At 43.6% G+C, this 25,347-nt stretch overlaps 1 protein-coding gene across 1 annotated transcript; it reads right to left on the reverse strand.

The window, feature by feature from the left end:
• Positions 1–11,705: 11,705 nt before the first annotated feature.
• LOC113837816 (homeobox protein aristaless-like) lies at positions 11,706–17,570 on the reverse strand. Its single transcript, XM_027433538.1, has 4 exons — positions 17,528–17,570; positions 16,982–17,342; positions 15,509–15,554; positions 11,706–11,756 (listed from the first exon to the last, which is right to left on the reverse strand). Exons 1-4 carry the CDS (start codon positions 17,568–17,570, stop codon positions 11,706–11,708), a joined length of 501 nt encoding a protein of 166 aa, XP_027289339.1.
• Positions 17,571–25,347: the final 7,777 nt, after the last annotated feature.

A 25,347-nucleotide genomic window follows, 5' to 3' on the forward strand; every position in this document is an offset into this window, starting at 1 on the left:
ACAGACCAAAGAGAGCATTAAAGTAACATAACTTAAGTATAAATCATATACTCGAAGATGAGAACGTCTACAGAGATTTTGGACTACTTCTCTGAAACTTCCAAATGCTCTATCACTGGGAGGAATGTAGGATGTACCTCCAACAATTAATATTCTGTATTTATCTTCTGGAGTTCTCTCTAGAACTAGTAAAATAAATAATTTTCTTCTCCACATTGAAGGGTTTTTGTTTTAGCACCACCTGTGGAGGGCTAGCTGGTTGACTTTGGTCTTTGGCACCTGTGAATTGTGCTTTGCTACTGTGAACAGTAATGGAAAAATACTTTTTTTTCTTTAATTTTTTTCTGAGACAGGGTTTTTCTGTGTAACATCCCTGGTTGTCCTATACTCACTTTGTCGACTAAGGTGGCCTCAAACTCATAGAGATCCTCCTGTCTCTGCCTGCCCAGTGCCGGGATTAAAGGCGAGTGCCACCAAACTCTGCTAGAAATATTTTGCTTTTGTTTTGTTTCAATTTTTTGTTTGTTTCAAGACAGGGTTTCTTTATGTAGTCCTGTCTGTCCTAGACCTCACTCTGTAGACCAGGCTGGCCTCAAAGTCAGAGATCCGCCTGCCTTGGATTAAAGGTGTGCACCACAGCCTTCAGCTTTGGAGTGGGGAGACAAAACAAAAACCATTCTAACTCCAGGTTTTCAGTCCCTTTTGGGAGTATACACAGAGGTGGAAATTCTGAATTCTGTGATAATTCCACGTTTCTGTTTGGAGGAAGTGGCTGATTCTTCCTGTGTGGCTGAACAATTTGACACTTCTGATAGTGTTAATCTCCCCAGGGCCCTGGGGGCCTCAATAAGGCTTGTTATTTTCTGAGTGTTGTTACTTGCCACCCTTCTGGGATTGAGGCAATAGTGGTGGACTTTTGATTTGCACTTCTTTGTTTACATGTGATTAAGCATCTTTTCTTGTTTTTATAAACATCATAAATTATCTTCCTGGATCAAATGTCTCCTTATGTATTTTTTTTAGTTTTAAACATAGGTCTGTTTTGATGAGCTGTTGATGTTTGTTTTGTCTGATTAAATTCATTGCCTTTTTCTTTGATATACAGAAAAAAATTTTAAGTTTGATGCCTTCCAAATTTATCGGTTTTATGTGTATTGCCTGTTCTAGGGCCACGCTTTTTTCCCCATAAAACTTTATTGAAATCAGGTTCAAATGAATGAGGTTTTCTCATGCACCTGTAGTGAAACAGTATTCCTGTAGAACATGTGTATAGTTAGCTGGACCTGGAGGCATGGGTCTGGAATCTCAGCTACTCAGGATGCAGATACAGAAAGACTGAAAGTGCCAGGGTACCTGAGCTTCAGAGGAAGCTCAAGGTTAACCTGAGCAACTTAGTGTAATGTAACTCACTAGCAAAACAAAAAAAAAAAAAACAAAAACCCCAAACCACTAGGTACAGCTCAGAGATAGAGTACTTGCCTAGTGTACCTTAAGCCATAGGTTTCATGTTTTCATAACACATACACACACACACACAAAAAAAAAAAAAACACACACACACATAGTGTAAGTTATGTGTGACAGATTTAGACATTTGTTAATTGTCCTAGAGGCCATTAACAATGACATTTATACTACAGAGCACTAACACCAGCCTTCCTTTAATTTTGTGACAAGGTGAAGGAACTTATAAACAATGTTCTTCCTAAGAATTACTGAGAAATGTGTAGTTGTGGAGGTCTCAGGGAGATCGATAAAAAAAAAAAAAACACATGTAATGTGTACAGCCTGTAGTTTGTTTCCTGCCTAGTATGAAATACTTAACGTTTGTCTTTTGTTTCTGTCCAGAGAAAAGAACTGGCAGAGCTCAGGAATGTGGGTGAACAGAAAGTGAAGGCCTGTCAGCCTGCACAAGTAGTCCGGCAGGGTATTCTATGTCAGAACTGACTTAGGACATGTGTGGCTTTGTCCTTTTCACTCCGTAATTAGTGTGCCTTTTTCTTGTGTGTTTGAGGCTGGTAAGAAAGATTTAGACTATTGGCCTTGGCAAGTTGAAAATAAAAGAAATTTTATCTAGTGTTTCTTCCCCATGACTGGAAGTCACATGTGTTCCTAAAGTAAACGCAAAACAAAATACCATCCCCAATTCTCTATGTGCACACGCATATTTATGCACATGTATGTGATATATGATGTCCTATAATTGATATTTGACTCTGTGACACACAGGAGTCCTTGACAGGAGTGTTCTGTGTGGAGTCATGTTGGAATTCAGGGTCACTTGGAAATACTCATATGGTTGTAGGAAAGAGCAGGGTTGCAAGAGATTACAGTTGTATTATTAGTAAACACCAGGTATATGCAGTTGGTAAAAAATGAATGAATGAAAGAAAATGAATGAATTTGGAGACCAGGGAATAACTGAATAACAAAATGCATGCTTAGAAACTAAGGGCTGTTCACTTAAGGTGAGATTGATGTGGGAGGAAGCTTGCAGGCCGAGAGGTTTGCTCCGGTTTCCTTAGGAAGGTCTTACAAACTAGATGTGGCAGCTCTAAAATTAAGTTTCTGCCATTATTCTGTCTTGTGTCCAGGAGGAACCATTGCTCAAAATTCCCATTAGGTTGCTAGTTAAGGAGGATGTATGGTTCCAGAGTTGATGTTTGCCCTGGGATATATAAGAACTACTTCTTCTTCTTCTTCTTCTTCTTCTTCTTCTTCTTCTTCTTCTTCTTCTTCTTCTTCTTCTTCTTCTTCTTCTTCTTCTTTTAGACAGGGTTTCTCTGTGGCTTTGGAGCCTGTCCTGGAACTAGTTCTTGTAGACCAGGCTGGCCTTGACCTCACAGAGATCTGCCTGCCTCTGCCTCCCGAGTGCTGGGATTAAAGGCAGGCGTGTGCCACCACCACCCGGCTAAAAACTTTTTTAAAGAGCCTGAGCCTTGAGTAGGGAGCTTGGCAAATAGCTCAAGTCCTGTAACGTTGTGTGGAAGAAAGGGCATTACATTGTGTGCTTCATTATTTTTGTGGTGGAAGGAGTGGAAACCATGAGTTTTGTATGTCTTTAATACAGACTGATAGTTGTAGCCATGTGAAGCATGTGAGCAGTTACGAACTGAATTGTGGGTGCATGGAGACTCGGGAGAAAACGACAGTGAAAGATGTATTTTTCTATCATAGTAGCAATGGCTCAATATGTTAAGCTGTTCCGTTTCTCATTCTGATTTCAGGATTGGTTCAACAGTAGCAGAGCCAAACTTAGGAAAACTCAGAAGGCATTAAAAACCAAGCACCTGTCTGCTACCCAAGACAACCTGTTCACGGAGGATCTGGTGCAGTCCGAGAATGTCATCATCTTCCAGGAGCAAGTTGGGGATAGGCTCTTATGCTATCCTCAGCAACTCGGTTACGCATGCTGGCCATAACGACCTTATGACTGGCACTGTGTACCAGTTCCTGAGGAACTGAGACACTCCCTCAGGCAGGGAAGCATTCAGGCCACTTGTGTATCTCTTTGTCCCCTAGAGGTCAGCGACACATAGAAGCTTGATGAAACAATTAGTCTAGACATTAATCTTGTGTACCCCTTATAGCTTGTAAACACCATGAATCCTGGCAACTACAATTGTATTCTTCCTGGCAATCATCATTGTATTCTGTTTCTAATAAGGCTATTAAAAAGTCAGATTGCTTGCATCAAACTTGTCTCAGCCTCAGTCTTGCTGAGACTCTCTCCAAAAAAAAAAAAATGGAATTTTCTGTATACTCTTTTGTGTGTCCTTTCATATTTTTATGAAAATTATTGCAAAAGGCAGATCATATCAGAAGCAGGGGCTAGATCACATAATGGCTACACCCTCCAGGATGAACAGGGAAGATGGAGTCCCTTACTCTTTATGGTCAGTGTTAGTCTCTCTCCTTATTTGGCTGCAACCTCTGGGTTTTCTGTCATCACCTTTCCCAGGACTTCTCTGGTCAGTGTCTTAGCCTGCTGACTCTCTACCTGATTCCTGGGAAGAACATCTTGGAAGAGGGTAAATGTGAGCAGGACTAGGAGGTCATGAGGATGAGCATGGGCTCTGGCAGCAGCAATAGTTATATGTGTCTAAGAAACAGACATTCAAGATAAAACAGCAGCTCTGTCCAGAACAATATATGGAATCAGAACCCAGGGAGGGGGTGCATGGAGGGTCTAGCTACTTGTTTTAGTGCCCCAGGGAAGAGAAACAGCCTAAAGTGAGAGCAGGGAGGGTGGGAGCCTGGCCTGATGTAGACACCTTGCTTACAGCACGCTTGGAGGTACCCTCCTCTCTAGTAAAATCTCAAGTGATCCTGCTTACTCATCAGTGACTTCACAATGAAGATGATTTCTTCAAAGAAGGCCCTTTGCTTAAAATAGGAGTGTATTTTGTGACTTCAGTATTCTCCCTAATAGAAATGGACACTTATCAAGAGTAGCAAGGGGAGCTGCAGATCTGGTGGTCAGATGTTAGTATCTAAACTTTGTATTATCCTCTTCCAAGGCACTGGGACAGGGTTAAGGACTTGGAGCCCTTCATAACCTAGGCATGCCATCCAATCTTGGAAGAAACCATCAAAAACATTAGAAGTGTACGGGGGAGGCAATGGGCTCACCTGGCTGTTACCCTGACACACAGCTGGTGCTCACTATGGGTGACCAGAGGCCTGTGGCAGGAGACATTCTTAATGCCTTCTTTTGCTAGGGCTCTGGGGATGGAACCTAGGGTCACACTTGCGAAGCCATCTATCAGGAACAACACTAAGAGTCCTATAAAGTATTTGATTCACAACTTCAAGTCCCAGTGCCATCTAAATGCTTGCTTGTTTTCTCCATGGTGATATTTGTTATTCAAAGGGTTAACTGGCCCTTTTCCCCCTGTGATTTCGGGCATGGTGCAACAATAGGAGCTCCATGTGCTGTGAGTGACAAAAAGGAACCCAATGCTCATGGCTACAGCAGCTGAGCTGGGTGGGCATTGAGGAGCCCTAGAGAGCCATCCTTGTACCCACCATTCTAATGTTTTCTGTGACATATAAGAAGTGTCAAGAGCGTGTCTTTATGCCTGGGAGCCATGAGCCAGAAACTCTGTGCCCCTTTAGTGGTGGCCTGTGGGAGCGCACTGATGGAAGGAGGCCTGTTTTGTATAGTTTCTCTTCATCCAGAGTGTAGTAGGGGACTTTATTGGACTAGAGTTTCCACAGGCAATTCTACACCTCAGAAGAGAATCCCCTGAAGGCCTGGTGTCAGAGGAGGAAGTCCTCCCGCAGGAGAATGAAAATGTCTCCCATAATCTATGGCATTTGAATACTTGGTTCCCTTTCTGTGGCCCTACTTTGGCAGGCTTATTACTGGGGGTGGGTTTTGAGACCTTAATGACTTGTACCATTTTAAATTTTATTTCTCTGCTTTCTGCTTGTAGTTTGAGATGTGAGTCCTTAGCTCTCAACTTCCAGTTCTAGCTACCAAGCCTGCTACATACTGTCCCTGACATTATGGACCCTAACCCTGTGGAACTGTAAGTTGCAAATAATGTTTTCTTCTAGAGTTGTTTTGTTCATGATGTTTTATCACAGCAGTAGAAAGCCTAACTAGACCAAAGTTGGTACCATGAATGGAGTATTGCTGTGAAGAACCTAGATGTGCTTGTTGTTTGTTTGTTTGTTTGTTTGTTTTGAATGAAAAAGATTTGGAAGTTTGGACTATAAAAGTAATTGAATGCTGTAAGCAGAGTTTAATAGGTCCACCTAGTAGAAGCTTAGAAGATGGTGGTGGTGAGAGCTACGAGGACTGGGAAGGCCCAACTCAAGGGAATTCAGAGCAGAACACTGCTAACAACTGGGCTAGAGACAGTTTTTGTTGTTGTTGTAGTAAGATTTTTAGCAAAGAATATCGCTGCTTTCTCCCCTCACCCTAAGAACTTGTCTGGGACTGAAAAAGTGATGAACTAATTTCTTTGTCAAAGGAGATTTCAAGACACTGAGGTTATTATGGATGTTTCATTAAAAAGACCAAGTGGAACAGAAAGAAATACAAAATATACAGCTTGAAGAGAAAAGGAGCAGCAGAAAACTTAATGCTGAACCAAAGGCACGTACTGAGAGATGTAAGGAGATCAAGGTGAAGCCTTATCTGCAGTGAAATAAAGGGAAAGGTGACCACAAGACAAGACTCCACCCAACTATGCTTCCAGCTTGTGAAAGGTGAAGGCCTTGAGAGGACTGAGCAGATGCTATAACAGGCTGTTCAGCCTTCTCTCAGAGATCAGGCCTCAATTTCAGTTTCCTGAGACTGAACAAGCAGTTTCTGAAAGAGCAACAAAGGGCAATTAATCACTGGTGTCCCTGACAACAGGGACAAGGAAGACAGGATGCACCAAGCCTGGGCCACTGAGCCAGCCCCCACAGTCAGTATGTACTAGGCCAGCCAGCCTCCGAAGCAGCTCAAGGACAGGACCTGGGACTTGTCCAGGCCTGCCCCCAAATGGAAAACTGTAGTCTTGACCAGCCCCTGATTCACTGTGGCCAAATAGAACACAATGATATGACTGCAACTTGCTTAACCCAATCATATCTAAAGTGACATGACTGCCCTACAACTCCCCTTCTGCTGTCCTTAAAAGGAGGCCACATATTCCTTTCAGGGTCTTTGCCATCTTGCCTTTGTGTGGGATGGCAGGCCCCAGAATGCTAGAATAAAAACACTCTTGCCGATTGCATACATGGATGGTGGGTGGTCTTTTGTGTGACTTCTCCAGGACCCAACAGCTTATGGAATTTTCTGCTTCTAGAAAAGAACAACAAACAAAAGCTGCTTCAAATGTGATTCAAAAGGGCCAAGGTCCATCCCAAGAGGGCAGCCGAACTTTATAGGCATCTACATGGTGCTGGCATTAGAATCATGAAGGATCCAGGAGTGAAGGGGTCCTGGGATCATCCTTTGTGTTTCTAGAGAGCCACTGAGGCCAGCCATGTGGCAGCCGAGTCCCTGCATGGAAGTCCCATGGGGCAATTCTATGAAGCTGTGGAAGTGAAAGCTTTTACTTGCATTCAACAGCCCAAGATGCTAGAGTTGCTAGATTCATGGGAAATCTGCAAGAAGAACTGTAAACAGGGACTGGAGCCAGTCTAAGAGAGAGGCAGGCAGCAAAACTGGAAGGATGCACCTATTTAAGCCCTTTGATATAAGACATGAAGGAATAGCATTTGGAGTTTGTCCTGCTGTGTTTCAGCATTGCTTCATTCCATTTCTCCCTTTTGGAATGATAATGTGTATTTGTACCTTTATATGTTGGAAGTATGTGACTTGATTTCTTTTTATTTCACAGGTGGTTACAATTAAGAGATTGTCTTGAGTCTCAGAAGAGATGTTAGACTAAATTGCAAATATGTTATATCTCATGTTATATATGTATTTGAATAATACATATATGAAGTTCATAAAATGTTTGGTTGCTAAAACTAGTGTCTTTTAGGGGGTGATTCTATGTATAATCATATTAGTATTATGATGATATAAATTATTTATATTGATAGGAACTCCATGATGCCAGTTTATCTTCAGTAGTAAAAATCAAGTTTAAATTCTCTGCTTATATAAGGAATTTATAAATCTCCAGGCAGTGGAGTGAGGGAATAATCCACAGGATATTTAGTTAAACAGACACTAATCAGGTCCATGAGGTGATCAGCCTAAGTGGCCAAGAACTGTGACAGTAATAGCATTAGAGTTTGCCCACTTTTACTCCTGGCCGCCAAAAGTCACATCCTAGGTGTAGGCAGGAGCCCTTCACTTGTGACATGTTCACCCTTGCTAGCCACAAGATTGGGAGAGTATTTCTGAACATGTCCTATACTTGGTCATGTTGTTTTGTAAACAGATTTACTCTGCCACAGCCCAGTGCCCAGGACTTTTGGACTGGTCCAGGACCTACCAAACCACCTTTGGCTTTCTCATCAATACCTTTTCCCATCCTCAACTGAATACTACTACAGCAACATGCAGGGACACCACTCAACTGTGTTTAAGGATTTGGCAATTTTGGCACGGATTATTTTCACGTACATTTGATGATTTTAAAAGCTGCATGAAATAAAAAGTTATCTTTATGCCTGATTTTTGTAGCATTCTTCATCAACACTCTGAGTTTCTCCTCTTGTATTTACAAATAACAGAGTGTTTAATGAAACCTACAATAGGACTGAGGAGCAGGGACAGTAGGTCAAGTGCATTACGTTGAAATGAGCATTTCAAAACTTAAAGGAAGGGGAGGATGGGAGGGAGAGGGACCTGGGATTGCCATGCAAAATAATTTTCTTTCTGATAAAAAAGGAAAAATAAAAAATAAAATAAAAACTTAAAGCAATCAAGGACAATGCCAGATCTCTTACTGGATGCTGACGGATTATTGATGCCTAGTGGGCAGGCTAGACTTTGGCTTTTAATAGTTGGCAGGCAGTTAGAGAAAAATCATTTTGTCTCCTTTCCTGGCAATATGTTGGCTGTGTTCCTAAAATACCTACTACTGCTTTGCTTTCCTGTCTTATCAATGTCAAAGGATTGATTTTCCTAGTTGAAGAGTGAGATTGGCAAGTCCTTATATGCCGAACGGTGCTGGGCAATATTGCCTTCCTTTCAGGATCTGATGACAGCAAGCAGAGTTGGAGGAACATTATTGTAAACCTTAGGAGACTTGAAGGTGAGAACAAGTTGGAGTATGTGGAATTGAATGTAGTCCAAGACTTGGTTGGACAAATGCTTGAGGTGGGGGAAACAGTGTCTTTTTTAAAAAAATAATTCTCAATTTATTAAGAGTTCTACAGCTTTACAACCCTGGTGCCAGATAAGGCCCTGGGCAGTGATGGCAAGGTCAGCCTGGTGGCCCCTTCACCACATCCACCTGGAGCTCCCATGTGGCTGCCACCCATGACTGGGCAGTGGGCGGGGAACAGTGTCTTGCTATACAGCTCTGAGAAACCTGGAACTCACGCTGTGTGGTAGCTGGAATGGGAAGTGCATGCATGGGCTTATGTATTTGAAAACCTAGTTCACAGCTGGTGGCACTCTTTAGGGAAGTCATGAAACCTTTAGGAGGTGAATTAAGAGGTAGAGCCTTTCTGGGGATGGACTTTGAGGGTTTAGAGCAGTGGTTCTCAACTTGTGTGTCATAATTCCATCAGGGGTCAGATGACCCTTTTATAGGGGTCGCCTAACACAATTGGAAAACACAGGTATTTACATTATGATTCATAATAGTAGCAAATTGCAGTTATGGAGCAGCAGTGAAAATAATTTTACAACTGGGGAGGATCACTACAGCATGAGGAACTGTATTAAAAGGCCTCAGCGTTCGGGAAGTTGAGAACCACTGCTTTAGCCTCACCTTCCATCCTGCTCTCCCTCTTAACTCCCAGTGTGTGAATAAAATGTGATTTCTCTGCTGCCACACCTTCCCACTATGGAATCTATTCCCTTGGAAGTTTATGCTAAAATAACCCTTTATCTTTTGGTAATGGTATTTATCATAGCAACAGAAAAGCAACCAATACATTCTGAATTCCAGGCAGGCCTTGAATTTGTGATGCACCTCACTTTACCTTCAACATGCTGAGATCATAGGCCTTCAGCACTCTGTCTTTAGTAAATGATTTTTGAGAAGTTCTGTGTGTGTGGAAAAACTTGATTCAACTATCCTTAATGATATAGGTAAAAATGTCACAGTGGTATACAGGACTTGTATACTTTTCTTCTCCAGGCATGACAAGCCACAAACAATCTAGGTCCCCATAACAGGCATTCCTTGCCTCAATCACGCTTGTCATTACATTGCCTAGATCTGCCAAGGGACAGGCTCACCACCACCTCGACTCCCACCCTCCCCCCCCCCCCGCCGAGAAACCACAGCACTAGCAAACTCCTAATAGAAACAAATACTAAGGACTTTTAAATCGACATACGTGAACATTAGTTTAGAGCTGTGCTTTAACTGCCCTTTACATATTTAAAAATATTCTTGTGAGGCAGAGGCAGGCAGATCTCTGCAAGCTCAAGGTCAGCCTGATCTACAGAGCGAGTGCCAGAACAGCCAGTACTACAAGAGAAACCCTGTCTCAAAAAAGAGAGGAAGACAGACAGACAGACAGACAGACAGACAGACAGACACACACACACACACACACACACACACACACACAGAGAGAGAGAGAGAGAGAGAGAGAGAGAGAGAGAGAGAGAGAGAATAAAGGCTTCTTGCTGACAGATTCTAGTAGCTCCTTTTAGGCAAGAGAGGAATCTCCTTGCCTATAATGTCAACCAGGGAGACCAGCAGGTATCTAAGGAGCCTGAATTCCAACAGGAGCAGGTGGTACTTCTGGTGCTGGCAACATGCAGTTCATTTCCTCAGGCAGTTGCAGAGACTGAAGCCACTGGAGCTACTGATGGGTTTTGCCTTGTGGCTTATCAGATGGGACCCAGCATACTCAACAAATTTGTCTAGTTTACAGCCTTGACAAAGGAAATCTATCCTGTACCACAGGCATGTTTCTGCCCAGGGTGAGTGTAATCTGACACTGGTGAATGATGCCCCTTTTCATCATCTGTCTGTAAGAACTGATCTCTCTCACATGTGATCATGTCTACTGAAGCTGAGGAGACAGTTCAGTTGTTAAAGCATGTATCTTGCAAGCATGGGGACACGCAGGAGCATGAGTTCAATCCCCAGAAGCCATGCTTAAAATTCAAAAGCAATGGCATGTCCTTGTAATCACAGGGCTGGGGAGGTGAGAGTAGGATGATTGCTAGATGTTTCGGCCACCCAGTCTAGCTCACTTGGTGAGTGCCAATTCAATGAAAAACCATGCCTCAAAAGACCAAATGGACAGCACTTGAGGAATAGCACCAATGGTTGTCCTCTGATATCTTCACACACACACACACACACACACACACACACACACACACACACACACCTTCTAGCCAATGTACTCTTCCTACGTGAACATGTATGTGGCCACACACACACACACACACACACACACACACACACACACACACAACTGAATGACTTTGTGTGTGTTCCCATCCTTACTAGTTTACAAAGAAACTTATGTTTCGACCTCACATTCACAGCAATTAGAAGGCATTCAATAGGCGTTTTCTCTTCTTCAGTGCAGCTTCAAAGAATGTTGGCTTCATTTTTATAATGTTTTGTGTGTGTCAAACCTAAAATAAAATTCCCACATACACACACTAAAACAGAATGCTGGGAGGAAAAAACATTGTCTTCTCCAACAGTCCTGAAAAAGCAAACAGATCTATTACGGGGGTGAGAATAAGTGGTTTGAGAAAGCCCGCTCTCACACTTGGGAAACTCATGGGAGACCCTCATCAGTGTTACCTTGTGGAAAAGGACTTTGCCTTTCTATGTAAGTAGCATTTTATTGATAATTTACACACACGTATCACACTAATTATAAAAGACTCATGAAGCAAATACATTGCGATTTCACCCCTTTATTGCAGATAGAAGTGCTGAGGAGACAAGGGTGAGATAGACAGGGAGTAAAAAAATGCCTTGCTAGCAGCAGAAACCTATGTACTTCCGTGTCCTGGGCAAGAGTGGTTTTCTAGGGCTCCTCCACAGTCTTCAGGGAAAGGTGCAGCGGGCACCACGAGGAGCCCTTCAGGGCACTTACATCCTCAGCCATTTCCTGTATTTGGCTCTCCTACTCTTAAACCAACTCTACAATGAAAGAAAGTGATTGTCTTAGTGCACTAAATAGCGAGGATCATAGCTGAAGAACACATCGTGTAAGTTTATATGCCAGTGAGATTTTGACATTCCATGAAAGAACCTTCTTTCTCATTGCACTACTTCTAATTCCATGAGGGACTGAGGGTGCAGCACAGGGAACAATGCTTGCTAGACTGTGTGCGGCCCTGGGCCCTATCCTCAGTACTGCAAAAAGTAACCCCGAAGAATGCCCTACAACAGATAACACCATACCCCATCCTTCAACAAATCTCCCTAGCATCAGTCCTGTGGCAAAGTTTTGGAGACTTTGACTCTCCTCTTCAAATACATATATTGGTTTTCAGCGACACGGTTTGTAGCCCTGGCTGTCCTAGAACTCACTTTGTAGGCCAGGCTGACCTCGAATTCAGAGACCTCCCCGCCCAACCTTTCCTCCGAGTGTTGGGATTAAAGATGTTTGCCACCATGCTCAACTCCAATTATATTTCAATGCCTTCTTCAAGAAAAAGGTGCAGATACAGCTTATGAGTTACTGTTGGTCATTTCTGCGATGAGGTGTCTAAAAAAAGACTAGTCTCAAAATTTCAGTGAACTCTGAAAGGCAAAAGGCAGACATATAGTTTCCCAGTCCTCTAACCACTCCCTTAATGAGGGTTCCATTGTATTAACCAACCATTAGAATGCTTCCAAGCTGTGGATTGTGAGTGAAAAGCTCCTTTCCCTGTTTGCTGCAACTTTCCTGGCCACCCATCATATTTGGAGTCCTTTTCCCTCAGGGTATCCACTCTACAAAGTCCACACCAATGCGTTGAAAAGTTAGAGCAGTGAGTCTCAACCTTCCTAATGTTGCAAGCCTTTAACACACTTCCTCCTGGTGCGGCGGCCCCTCAACCATAAACTTAATTCATCGCTACTTCATAACTGTAATTTTGCTACTGTTATGAATCATAATGTAAATATCTGATATGTACGATATCTGGTATGTGACCCCCTATGAAAGGGCCGTTTGATTCTGCCTCCTCCCGCCCCCCGCCCCAGTGCCAAAGGGTTGCAACACACAGGATGAGAACTGCTGATCTACAAGGTAAGGAGGGTCTTGGCCAGGTGGCTCCAGGTTCCTTTTCTTGACTTGTGTGTCTGCTTAAAGATGCAACAGAAACAAAAATAGCTTATTTCTGGCCTGCCAACTCCTCTGGTGGGCAGCAACACACTACAGAAATGCCCTTTTATCATGGCCTGAGAATTCGGAATTCTGTAAGGGCAGGGCATTTAGCTCCTAGTAAGTACAAGTACACACACACACACACACACACACACACACACACACACACACACACACACACACACAACACAGAGAGAGAGAGAGAGAGAGAGAGAGAGAGAGAGAGAGAGAGAAAGAGAGAGAGAGAGAGAACATGACAAAAAGTACTACATTTACCTCCCTTGTGTTGGCTATGCACTCTGCCCACTGCTCCTCTGTAACTCAGAGGTTCTCCACATGTGGGTCATACACCAGATATGCCACATGTCAGCTATTTATATCACTGATTTCACATCACAACTTTAAAGATGATAGAACAAAAAGGATGACAAGATGATCATGGAAGGCTTGCTGGAGGTACATTGAAAAGTTGGTTAGATGGGAACATTGGCTTTCTGCCTTACTCATGGTGGTCAGGTCACTTTGCCCTCAGAATGCCATTGAGAGCACACTAGGTAAACAGAGGGAGGGACAACACAGCTGAGCCTGTGTCTTGTGTCTTAGTTCTCCAGATGGCACTTTACTTGAGAAGGTGACATTCTGAAACTCCACATGAGCCAGGCCTGCTTGTGATCCTGGCCTATGGCCTTGAGATACAGCTTCAGGGGCCTTCTGTATTGCTCTGACATTCTAGAAACATCATAATCGGATCTGCACAACATTTCCATTACTGTACCACAGGGGGTTCTGAGCAACAAAGCTAAGGATGTCATCATGGTGTGTATGTTCCTGCCTTTCTCTTTGCCTTTTCTGGTGTACACTGTACAGCTTGTGCTTTCCTGTGCAGTCACAGTTAGTAAGTAATGGCACTGCCTGAGCAATTAAAAGTCTTTAAGTTGCCGCATGTGACAACTGCTCTCTGCTCTCAACAAGTTAAACAGACTACATTCTTACACAAACTTTTTCTCCCAAAAAATCATCACAGACGCATGCAGTGGCGTCAAGCAGTTGCAGCGTACAGTGTAAGCATGGCACGCGTCCTTTCCTAGTGTTTCCACTCTCCTCAGCTCAGCTAAAAAGATTTATTTCTTTTAGGTTGCTTAGCTTCCTGAACAAATTTCCAAGGATTGCTCACCCTTGTCAGCCTCTACTAGAATGTGCAATCTAGCTTGTTAGTGGTGTTTCCAGGCCACACCAGTGAGGTTCAGAAAATTAAAGTGCCTGAATGGTTTCTCCAGGAACTGAGACATAACAGTAAGAAAGCTAAGTGTTGGGACCTGAGGCTTTCCTCATCTCCACCAGTCTGTTTAGTTGATTCTGCACTCTAATGCCTGAATGTTTATGAATTCCTTCTGTAAGTATGGAGTGCTAATATAGTTTGGTATTTCAAAAAGTCATTGTCATGAATTCCCTAAACCACACTAATTTCCATGACTTATATGGTAACCTTAACCTTAATATGACTCTCCACAGAAATGCTACCTAAAAGGACTCCAGAATTGGAGTTGAACATATCTTTATGTGTATGTATGCCCTATACATCTACATAATTAGTACAATTCTTTGTACATATAATGAATGTGTATTTTTGAAATTTAGAAATTGCAGTAGCAATTTACTCATAAATACATACATATAATACAGAGTCTCTTTATGTTTAAGGAATAAAACTGGTTCAGTGAAGGCTAAAGAAACTCGATTTTATGGATTTTATGCTACGCATCCATCTGGGTACCCACGGGTAGCCATTTGTCGATGACTCCAGTCCCTGGAAAATAAGTTCCCAGTAACCATGACTTAGTGATCCCCACACAGGAAAATGTCCAGCAGTGACCATCTACTTGATATTATAAGACTAAGTGCTCTTTGGCTTTTGCAACCTGTGCATGTGGACATTCAAGCACTAGTTTGAGGTTGCCTTGACTACAGTGGAGCAGAACAGCTCCTGGCTTACTTGTGTTCAGGGTCTTCTTGTGCTTTTCGCCCTTACCCCCTTTCACAGGGAAAACTCAAATTTGGCTTAGAGATTGCTGTCCTGCTAGTAGCTTTAATAATTTAACTAATTATAATTCAGATTGAGTCTTTGTGTTTTTTTTGGGGGGGAGGGGTTGTTTTGTTCTTGTTTTCTCCCAGGGGTCATGAACTCTGTAACAGTTCAATACTTATTTTTCATTTAGGAAGTCATGTTCCCTCTGAAAACGAGACATTTTGATATTGTGGAAGTTTCTTATTCCATCTCCCATATATAAAACTGACGACGTTCAAAACTCATTTCCCAGCTGGGCATCTTGGTGCATGCCTTACTCCCAGCATTCTGGAGGTAGATGCAGGCAGATCTATGTGAGGGAAGCCAGCCTGGTGTCATAGCGAGTTCCAAGACAGCCAGGGCTATGTAGAGAAACCCTGGCACAAAATAAAAGCCCTCATTTCCCAGATAGGGAGAAGTAAACAACCCACACAACAACTTCACCCAATGGGACAAAGGTGCCCAGGACCTGAAGCAAGTTCTGGAATGCTGTCTTTTTTTCTAGTTACTGACCTGCACTCTGGATTCCGTTACACCGATCCATCTTGCGAGCACCCTTCTGTGGGCAAGAGTTGCAAATGTTCAGAATTTGGCACGATGAAAGGCATGTTACATCTGTTTTTAAATGTTTGGCCCACTTCCCTTCATTGACACTCACCTTGAGGACTTTGAGGCTTTGAAAAGGTATTTCGACCAACGATTCTACTTCATTTTCTATGTGCTACTGATAGAAATGTGATAAACTGAATTGGTCCCTAAGACACTCTGGCACAATTTGAAAATCACTCAAATAGAAATGTTCCTGACATCAGCATGTGTCAAGGCCTGTGACTCTGCCTACAAAAGGGAAAGCACAACAAAACCTGAGAACAAAGATACACAGAGGAAAGGAGGTCTTAGGAACTTCGTCACACTGAAAAGATAAACTCAAATTGAAGAATGGAATTCCTAATGTTCAACTACCATGCGAAATTGTTCAACCTGCTGATTCTTAGGGAACAAAATACTAAAGCTACAACAGGCACAGTGTTGAAAAGTCTCATAACCTTTTTCTGCCAGAATGAGGGAACTGAACCAAGCTCTGAAAGTTCGGGGCCAACCTGGGCTATAGAGTCAGTTCCTGTATCAGCAGGACAGGAAGGAAATGAGGGGGAGAGGATAGGTAGGTGGAGGGAGAAAGGAGGGGGAGGAGGAAGGAGAGGGGATTGGGGGAGGAGAGGAAAAGGCAAGCTGCTGAGCTGCACTTCTGGGATCTCGGTTCCGGGGTGGGGGTTGCTTTTATTTGTCTCTTGGCACAGGCCTCCTGGAGCCATGTAGCTGAGGATGACCTTGAACTTCTTACCCTCATGCTTCCAGCTCCCAACTGCCCAAGTGGAGGGATTACAAACAAGGACTAAAGGATTACCACCATGGCTTTGATTGATTGACTGACTACGATCACATTTCAGGCTATAGCCCACGATGTCCTGGACCTTGCAATGAGCCTCTGGCCTCAGCTGTATGGCTTGGGCTGCAAGCTACCATACCCAACACTTTATCTTGCTTTTAGGGATAGATTTTTTTTCTTGTGTAGAAATTTTAAGGAGAAGAATACTCCCTCCCACACCCTGCAAAATATTCAACAGTAACAATGAAATCAGTGATTTAAGAAAAATGCTCCAGTGCACTTATAAAATATAACTTAATGCAGAAACTACATGATGCACAATTCAGTGAAATTGTAAACAAAGACCAACCTTTATTTCCTCAGCCACCCTCAGACTTTTCACCCCCGTTCTAGCCTTACTTTGAATCATTTAAACACTTCACGAAAATATCATAATTCCTGTTTGCCCTACCTCCTCACCCAGAACCCAAGTGCAGAAGACTGGGGGCCTGGAGTCTGCAGCTAGATTTTATTTTAATAGGGGCTATCGAAGGGCCTGGGAAAGATCCAGAGGCCTTCTTGGAGCACTCAGTGCTCCCAGCACAAGCCAATCTTCTTACCTTGTTTCAGCACTAGGGTAGTGATTGCGTTCAAAAATGCGCTCCAGCTCCTGCAGCTGGAAGGGAGTGAACCTGTGGCGACGGCGCTGCTGCTGGCCTGGTGGATGTGGTAGAGCCTGGTGGCCTTTTGTGCTCCCAGGGATGGGCTCCTCTTGTTGGCCTTTATTCTGGCTATTGCTGCTGGTCCCACCACCATGATTCCTGCCATCCACAAAGGCTGCAGTGCCAGCAGGAGCTTCGTCTCTGAATTCTTCCTTTGCACCTTCTCCTCCTGCTGTGGCCCCCAACACAGGGCCGCCTTGTCCACACTCTTTCTGCTGACTTCCTTCCATATCCTGCAGAATTATCCACACACTTGTTCCTAGAAAGAGGAAACAAAAAAGAGAATGAGCAGGGAATCAGAGTCCAGGGTGAATAGGAAGGCACAGGGAACGGCTGCAGACAGAGCTGCTAAGTGTCTGTCCACAGTCATCTGTAAAGTAACAGAGAGAATTCGAGCACCTATGGCATCCATATACTGACCATTTCTTTCTTGTCCATGCTCACCAACTTCCAGATGAGACGAGTGCGTGATGTCTTGAACTTCCATACCGGGAATGGTGCTCATGCCCCTGTAGAGTCTAAGCCCAAGCCTGTGGAAGGGAACAAGAGCAGTGACCCATGACCTGGAAGTGTTTGCTTCTGGCCTGGACCAGATTACAATGTATCTAGTCAGTCACAGACATCCTGTCTTGCCTGCCTTCTCAATGCCATTTACTGTGAGTTGAGCCTCTTCAGATACAACCAGTGACAGCACTTGGAGCTTGCAATGAGCTTGCAAGAAGGACACAACCCATGGGAATGTGGGGGTTTACATTTGGGATTCTAAGATGCAGGCCCACTGATTACTTTGGCCTTGGTAAGATATCTTCCCAGAGAATGGGACATGGTCAACTGTGCCAGACAGATTTGCAGGGAGTGGAGTCTGGTGAGAAATGTCGGTGAATACCTCTTGGCCTAGAATTTTACACCGGACAGCTGGTACTTGACATAAATAAAGCAAATATGATCATGCAGAAGTCCTCTGCGTCTGAATATTCACAAAGGCAGATGTTTGAGCCTGGCACGATCCCACTGTCTCTTGTTGTAGGATACTGAAGAGCACAAAGAGGCTGCTAAAGACTCAGACTTATCACAGGGGCTCACATCTCTCTGGGGCACTGGGGCCATTTACACTGTTTAGCATTGTTAATACTGTTAAGATTGGTTACAACCTATTAGAATTACCTATTGTGTGCTGAGATTCCCTTAAGTCTTTGTTGTAAACTCCCTGATAAGACTTTATAGGCCTAAGTGAATGTGTTAAGAGTTGCCCTTTATCTCTATGGTCTTTTTACAGTGTGTGTATATATACATCCTGTGTGTGCACATGTGTAAATGCAGGCACATCTTCAGGAACTCTGACCATCTCCTTTGAGACAGGTTCTCATTTGCCTGGAGATCACAAATTAGGCTAGAATAGCTCTGGCTAGCAAGTCCTAGGAACTCACGTACCCTGACCCCATCAGTGCCGAGATTACAAATGAGAGCAAGCATGCCTGCAATTTCTACGTGGTTATGACAATGTAGCTCTGGTCCTCGTGCTTGAGCACTTTACCAAATGATCTACCACCTCAGCCTGCCTTGTCTTTCCCACATGGTAGCAGGAAGCTTGGAATATTTTACCATCACTCTCCTTGGGTGCGGCAGGGTCTCAGAAGAAATAGATTTGTTACAGACAATTGCACATTAGACACTAATACCCTTGTGGAGAGCTTATAATGTTATCCTAAACCACATAGTAGAAACTTTTTTCTAAATGTTCAGATACCTCGGGCAGATGAAAGCAGGGTGTGTTCAGTATCGGAGCACCTGGCTAGCTAGACCCTATGGAATCCCACTCAAGTTTAGTTCCATGAACCAGTTGGAGTTACATAGTGGAACACAGGTGTGAGTTTACTTACAGTAGCCCGGGAAAGTTCTGGACAAGTAAACCACCCAACAGAAGTCTGTCTCCCCAGAAGCATGAATTAACTACTCTACATGCTTTGGCATGAATGGAAGGTTGATCACTCCCTACTTAGTGGCTTTCAGTCTCCTTGTGAACTCCCGTGCTGTCTCATAAGCTCCCCATCACCTCCAGGAGGGAATGTTAATGGAATCAATCTTGTGAGGGTCTCCCTGGTGGAAACACATCTTCTATGATTTCAAGGAGGCATCAGCTATGCTATGCTTGGAGGACACCAGGCAGCAATAGCTGGCATGTAAAATAGGAAAAGAAAGTAAGAGAACTGTTTTCATTTTATGTAAGACAATTATTTATAAACTAGGTATCAGTTATGTCTGTGACCAGGATCAGTGTGCCAGAAACAACTGCTACTTGAAAATGTTTGAGTCTAGCATGGTGGCACACCCATATAAAACCATCACCCAGATTCAAAGTCATCCTTAGGCATATAGGCAGTAACAGGCTAGCCTGAGCTTCATGAGATCCTGAGATCAAAACAACAACAACAACACATAAACATACAAATCCCAATCCCAACCATCAACATTAGCTGCAGGAAAACCATATATATATATAATATATATATATATATATATATATATATATATCCATTCTGATTTTACAGTGAGAGGTAGGAGTTCGTGAAAAGCTATGTACAGTTAACATGATATATCAAAAACTTGTTTGAAATCTATGTAATAAATGTAATAGATAATAAAAGTGTATATAACTGAACCATACTACTGGAATCCAGTTGTGGAGAAGGAGGAGGGATAAGCAAAGAAGCCAAGAAGGTGCTGCAGAAACAGTTCGCCTGACCTAGTGAGAGCATGGAGACCCTAGTCATAAAGCTGGGGAAACAGCATTGTACTGAACCAAGCCCTCTGAATGTGGGTACCAGTTAGGAGGCCAGGACAGTCTATGGGACCTCTAACAGTGGAGCCAGTGTTTAACCCTAGAGCACAAATGGACTTTGGGAGCCCATTTCCTATGGAGGGATACTACTGCAGCCCAGATACAGCAAGGAGGGCCTAAGCCCTTCCCCAAATGATGTGAGGGACTTTGAAAGTCCCTAGTGGAGGGCCCCACTATCCCTGGGGAGGAGTTGGGGGTGGTAGGGGGGTGGGGGGGAACATGGGAGGATGGGCGGGTGAGGAAATGAAGGGGATGGATATGTAAATATGAGTAGGAATTAAAGAATTTAAATTAAAAATTAAAAGTATATATATATATATATGGTTTTTTTATTCAACTTGACAGAATATATTTTTGAATATCTCAAAAATTAAATTAGAAATAAAAGTATATTTTAAAAATTACCAAAGATTAAGCATAGATTATAATATTTTCTTGGCTTTCTTTTAGGGGTTTATTGACTTCATCCATGTTTTTTTTTTGTCTTTTCCTCCATTTCTATAAGGATTTGTTTATGTCTTCTTTAGGGTTCTCTATCATCTTCATAAAGTCTTTTTATGGGCATTTTCTTCTGTTTCAGCTGTGTTGGATTGCTCAGGTCTTGTTGTTGAGGGATAGCTGGGCACTGGTGATGCCTTATTGCCCTGGTTGTTGTTGTTTGTGTACTTACACTGCCATTTAGGCATCTGAACTTGGGGGGGTTATAGATCTAGGTGCTGATTCCTGCATTTATCTTTGTTAGATGGGTGTTTTATCATTTGGTTTCTGTTTTCTCTATGGTCTTCTGGCCTAAGGGTTCTGGTGACAAGCATACCTTCAGGTCCAGTAAGGTGTACCGACTGGGGTTATTGAGACTAAGGGGTTGTAGATAGAGCCTGGCCTCTGGTAAAGCCAAACTCTTCTTCTGAAGTTGTGAATCATGATATTGAGCCCCTGGGAGGGGGTACAGACAGGGCTTGCTAGATCAGGTCTGTCCTCTGGGTCCTAGGACCAGGTTGCCCCCGTAAGCCCACACAGCTGCTGGTGCTGTGGTCCCTCCATACAGCAGCTGGTGCTGTGGTCCCTACATCCAGCCTGTGCTCCAGAAAAGCTGAAGTCTGTTTCTGAAGTTAAAGACTTGGGCTCCCTAGGCCCAGCCTGGCCTCTGGGGTTCCTAAGACCAGCCGGACCTCCCATTTGGCTACAGGCTCTAATGTCACATGCTTATAATCTTAGGATGGCAATTATGAAAGATTGGGGAGCATTTCTAAAATGGATTTAAATGGAAAAGCAGGGTGAACTTGAATGTAATTTTTCCAACTGGAAACACTCCATCTCTCTGGCATCATGGACCTGGATATTCAATGGACCTGAACTACTCTCTTCCATGTATCTTCTGCTTTGCAGCTATAAATAAGCATTAGATGAACTCCAGCATAGCTAGGGGACTAACCCATGCCTGTGTAAGGTCAGGTCAACAGGCAGGTCAGGAGGAAGATGACGACAATTATACATCCCCATTGTAGGTCTAGAGTGGCTGCCGAAACAAGTCACAGGTCAGGAATCAGATGGTTCTGGACTGGAACAACAGAATATACCTTTGGGCATACTGTCCAGGAGCTTGTAGAGGTTGGCTATCATGGCTAAGCTTGGTCATCAACTAGACTAGATCAGGAATCAACTAAAGTCCAAGCAGCTAGCTAGACTTATGAGGGATTTTCTTGATTGATTTATTTGAGATGAGAAAACCCACCCTAAATCTGGGACATACCTTCTGGTAGCATCCCACACCAAAGGACATGAAAGGAGGAAGCTTTTGCTTTTTGCCTCTTTGACCTCAATCTCAGTGGCAAGTTCATCTATACTGTTGCTGAGACACTCATTTGAATGTAATTGAAAATATTCTTCTGAATTCCAACAGAGACTAGAGGCCAGCTGCTCTAGAAATCTTTCCAGATACTGGCACCAGATTGTTATGACAAAATAACATGACAAAAGCAATTAAAGAAGGGTATATTTTGAGTCAGACTTCCAAGATGCAGTCCATCATAGAGAGACATCACGATGGGAGTAGCTCAAGGTAGCTGATCACATTGCACTCACAGTCAGGAAGAAAAGTTTCATGGAAGCTTGTTGTCTGTTTACTTTATCCTCTTAAGTTTAAGAAAGCCTGAGTCATAGAATTGGGCTACCCAGAGTTAAGATAGATCTTACCACATCAGTTCATGAAATTTAGGCAATCCATGTGGAGTTTGAGTGATAAATGTCCCTGTAGTCTAGGGCATTTGAATATTGGTCCCCAGTTGGTGGTGCTGTTTCAGGTGTGGCCTTGAAGAAGAAAGTACATCATGGGGTTGTGCTTTGAGAGGAAAAAAGCCTCAACTGTTTCTATTATAATCTCTTTGCTTCACGCTTGAGGTTGAAGACATGAGTTGTAGATCAGGATACAGAGCCCCTGGGAGGGGGTGCAGACTGGGCTTCCTAGATCAGGTCTGTCCTCTGGGTCCTAGGGCCAGCTTGCCCGTAAGCCCATACAGGAGCTGGTGCTGTGGTCCCTCCATCCAGCCTGTGCTCCAGAAAAGCTGAAGTCTGCTTCTGAAGTTAAAGACTTGGGCTCCCTAGGCCCAGCCTAGCCTCTGGGGTTCCTAAGACCAGCCGGACCTCCCATATGGCTACAGGCTCTAATGTCACAATGCTTATAATCTTAGGATGGCAATTATGACGGGTTGGGGAGCATTTCTAAAATGGATTTAAATGGAAAACCTGGGTGAACTTGAATGTAATTTTTCCAGAGGTAAATAGAGACATGATGTGATGGATGATACAAATTTAGCCAATTTCTTTCTTTTTTTTCCAATACAGGGTTTCTCTGTGGCTTTGGAGGCTGTCCTGGAACTAGCTCTTGTAGACCAGGCTGGTCTCCAACACACAGAGATCCACCTGCCTCTGCCTCCCAAGTGCTGGGATTAAAGGCATGCTCCTCCAACGCCCTGCCCTTGAGCCAATTTCTTTTTCTTTCTTCTTTCTTGTAGGGAGCCGGTTCCTGCATTATGCATGACACCAAGATGTAAATTACTTCACAGGCGCTGGGTAATTTCCATTCCTTTGATCTCTGCCTATCCCGTGGCTCATTTTGGCCTGAGGAGCTGAAGCCATTCATAGGGTAACACGTCCCAGGCGGCTGGTCAGCCTTTATAAGGGATGGTTTTCTTGGTTCAGTGTCTCCGCTCAGTCTCCGCTCTGGAAAGCTTATGCTCTCCCCTCACAAGATGCATTAAAAGCTTGTCTGCAGAAGGATCCGAGTGTCCCGTGTATGATTTCTTGCTGGCGAGAAATACAGAGCGCGCGGGACATATGGTGCCGAAACCCGGGAACATGTGAACATCTCCGGCACCGCGGAGACCCCTTGGCTACAAGGCGGATTCAGAACTGCAGGGTGGTAAATTCGGAGAGGTATGTTTTTTCTGGACTTTGGCTTGGGAATGTTGCTATTTTGGGAGGTTAATATAGAGGCTTCTGTGCTTTTACTAGGAGCTATTTTGACTTTTCTCACTGTTGTAGCAATCTTAAAGAAGTCCAGAATTACATATCAGAAACCGAATGTGGTGAGAGATGGGGCGCGCCTAACAATAAAATATAAGAAAAAAGGACCTCCCGGGATGTCTAGTGACAAGGGAGTGAATAATTTGTTAAGAGAAACAGCAATAAATAAGAAAAAAGGACCTCCTGGGATGTCTACTGACAAGGGAGTGAATAATTTGTTAGATGATTCTATAAATAAGTTTAAAGCTTTAAATCTTGATAGCTCTGATGACTCTGAAAGCTCAAGATATAAAGTTTTAGAGGAAACAGCTCAGCTAGGTGAAAAAGAAACAAAAATGGAGGAAGAGAAAATAGGGAATAACCGGTCACATCACGGTAAATTTAAGAGAAATAAAGACTCAAAACCTAGCCTCTGCCCTACAATGAAACTAGAGGCCTTGGAGCTAAGCAGCTCAGACTCTGAGATTTTAGACTCTAGCAAGGAAGCAGAGCTAGAGGAGGAGACAGCACGATACCACCCCGATAGATATCGGCTGCCAAAATTGCAGATGGCTTTCCCAGTCTTTGATAGGGGAAAAGGCCATGCCTGCTATTCAACACTTCTTAAAGGCCTGGAATGCCTGGGGCTTTAAAGCCTCATAAACATTGACGCTCGGGCCAAGCGTCTCACCTCAAAACCTAAAAGGCCAAAAGGAAATGGTAAAATGGAAAGATATCTTAACTGATCTTTGGAGAGGCCCGGATCCTATTCTCATAAGATCCAGGGGAGCGATATTGTGTTTTCCCACAGGATGAAGAAAATCCCCTGTGGATCCCAGAAAGACTCAACCCGAAGAGCCCCTTCAGACCTTCAAAAGTCGGAACTCCACCCTCTCCCCGGGAGCTGAGAGCCGCTATTGTTATCCAGATTAACTCCTGTCCTTGGCGGAGAGATGGCCACTGCTTAAGGGGTGGGGGTGGGATTGTTTGATGCAGCCGTTTGCGGATTGATGTTACTTTTGGCTGGCATGTAAGCTCCAGGGCTCAAACCAAGAGATCACCCAAGCGCTTATATTTTGGCTAACTATGCTTAAGCAATAGGCCGCCGGCCAGACAGCTCTTGCACACCCGGAGCCTAGGCTCATTGCACAGGGTAGAGTGTCTGGTTTGGGCAGCCCCAATGAGGGATGCTGAGCAAAGGCATCGCACAGAGTTGCCTATTATGCAGGCTTCTCTGGGAGGTACGTTGACCTGCATAAGGGTTACCTGCCCTGAGACTCCCTTTCCCAGAAAAACGGCAGAGGACAGGTCGAGAGCACTTCGGGTCAAGCTAACAGCCTGATGGCGACTCTTGTACACAGTCTTAATGTTTGATTTTGGGAAGGTTCAACCTCTGCCTCTATCCCTCAACATATGGGTGACCTATTTGCTTGTAAAAATATAAAGCCTTTTCATTAATTAATATAAAAAGGGGGATATGTAGGGAGCCGGTTCCCGCATTATCCATGACACCAAGATGTAAATTACTTCACAGGCGCTGGGTAATTTCCATTCCTTTGATCTCTGCCTATCCCGTGGCTCATTTTGGCCTGAGGAGCTGAAGCCATTCATAGGGTAACACGTCCCAGGCGGCTGGTCAGCCTTTATAAGGGATGGTTTTCTTGGTTCAGTGTCTCCGCTCAGTCTCCGCTCTGGAAAGCTTATGCTCTCCCCTCACAAGATGCATTAAAAGCTTGTCTGCAGAAGGATCCGAGTGTCCCGTGTATGATTTCTTGCTGGCGAGAAATACAGAGCATGCGGGACACTTTCTTTCTTTCTTTCTTTCTTTCTTTCTTTCTTTCTTTCTTTTTTTTTTTTTTTAGGTTCAAATGCCGCTTGGCCAATGACTAGGATTCTCATCTGTTAGCTCAGTCTTAATTATCAT

This window comes from Cricetulus griseus, chromosome X (genome assembly GCF_003668045.3).
Source record: "Cricetulus griseus strain 17A/GY chromosome X, alternate assembly CriGri-PICRH-1.0, whole genome shotgun sequence".
Taxonomy (NCBI): domain Eukaryota; kingdom Metazoa; phylum Chordata; class Mammalia; order Rodentia; family Cricetidae; genus Cricetulus; species Cricetulus griseus.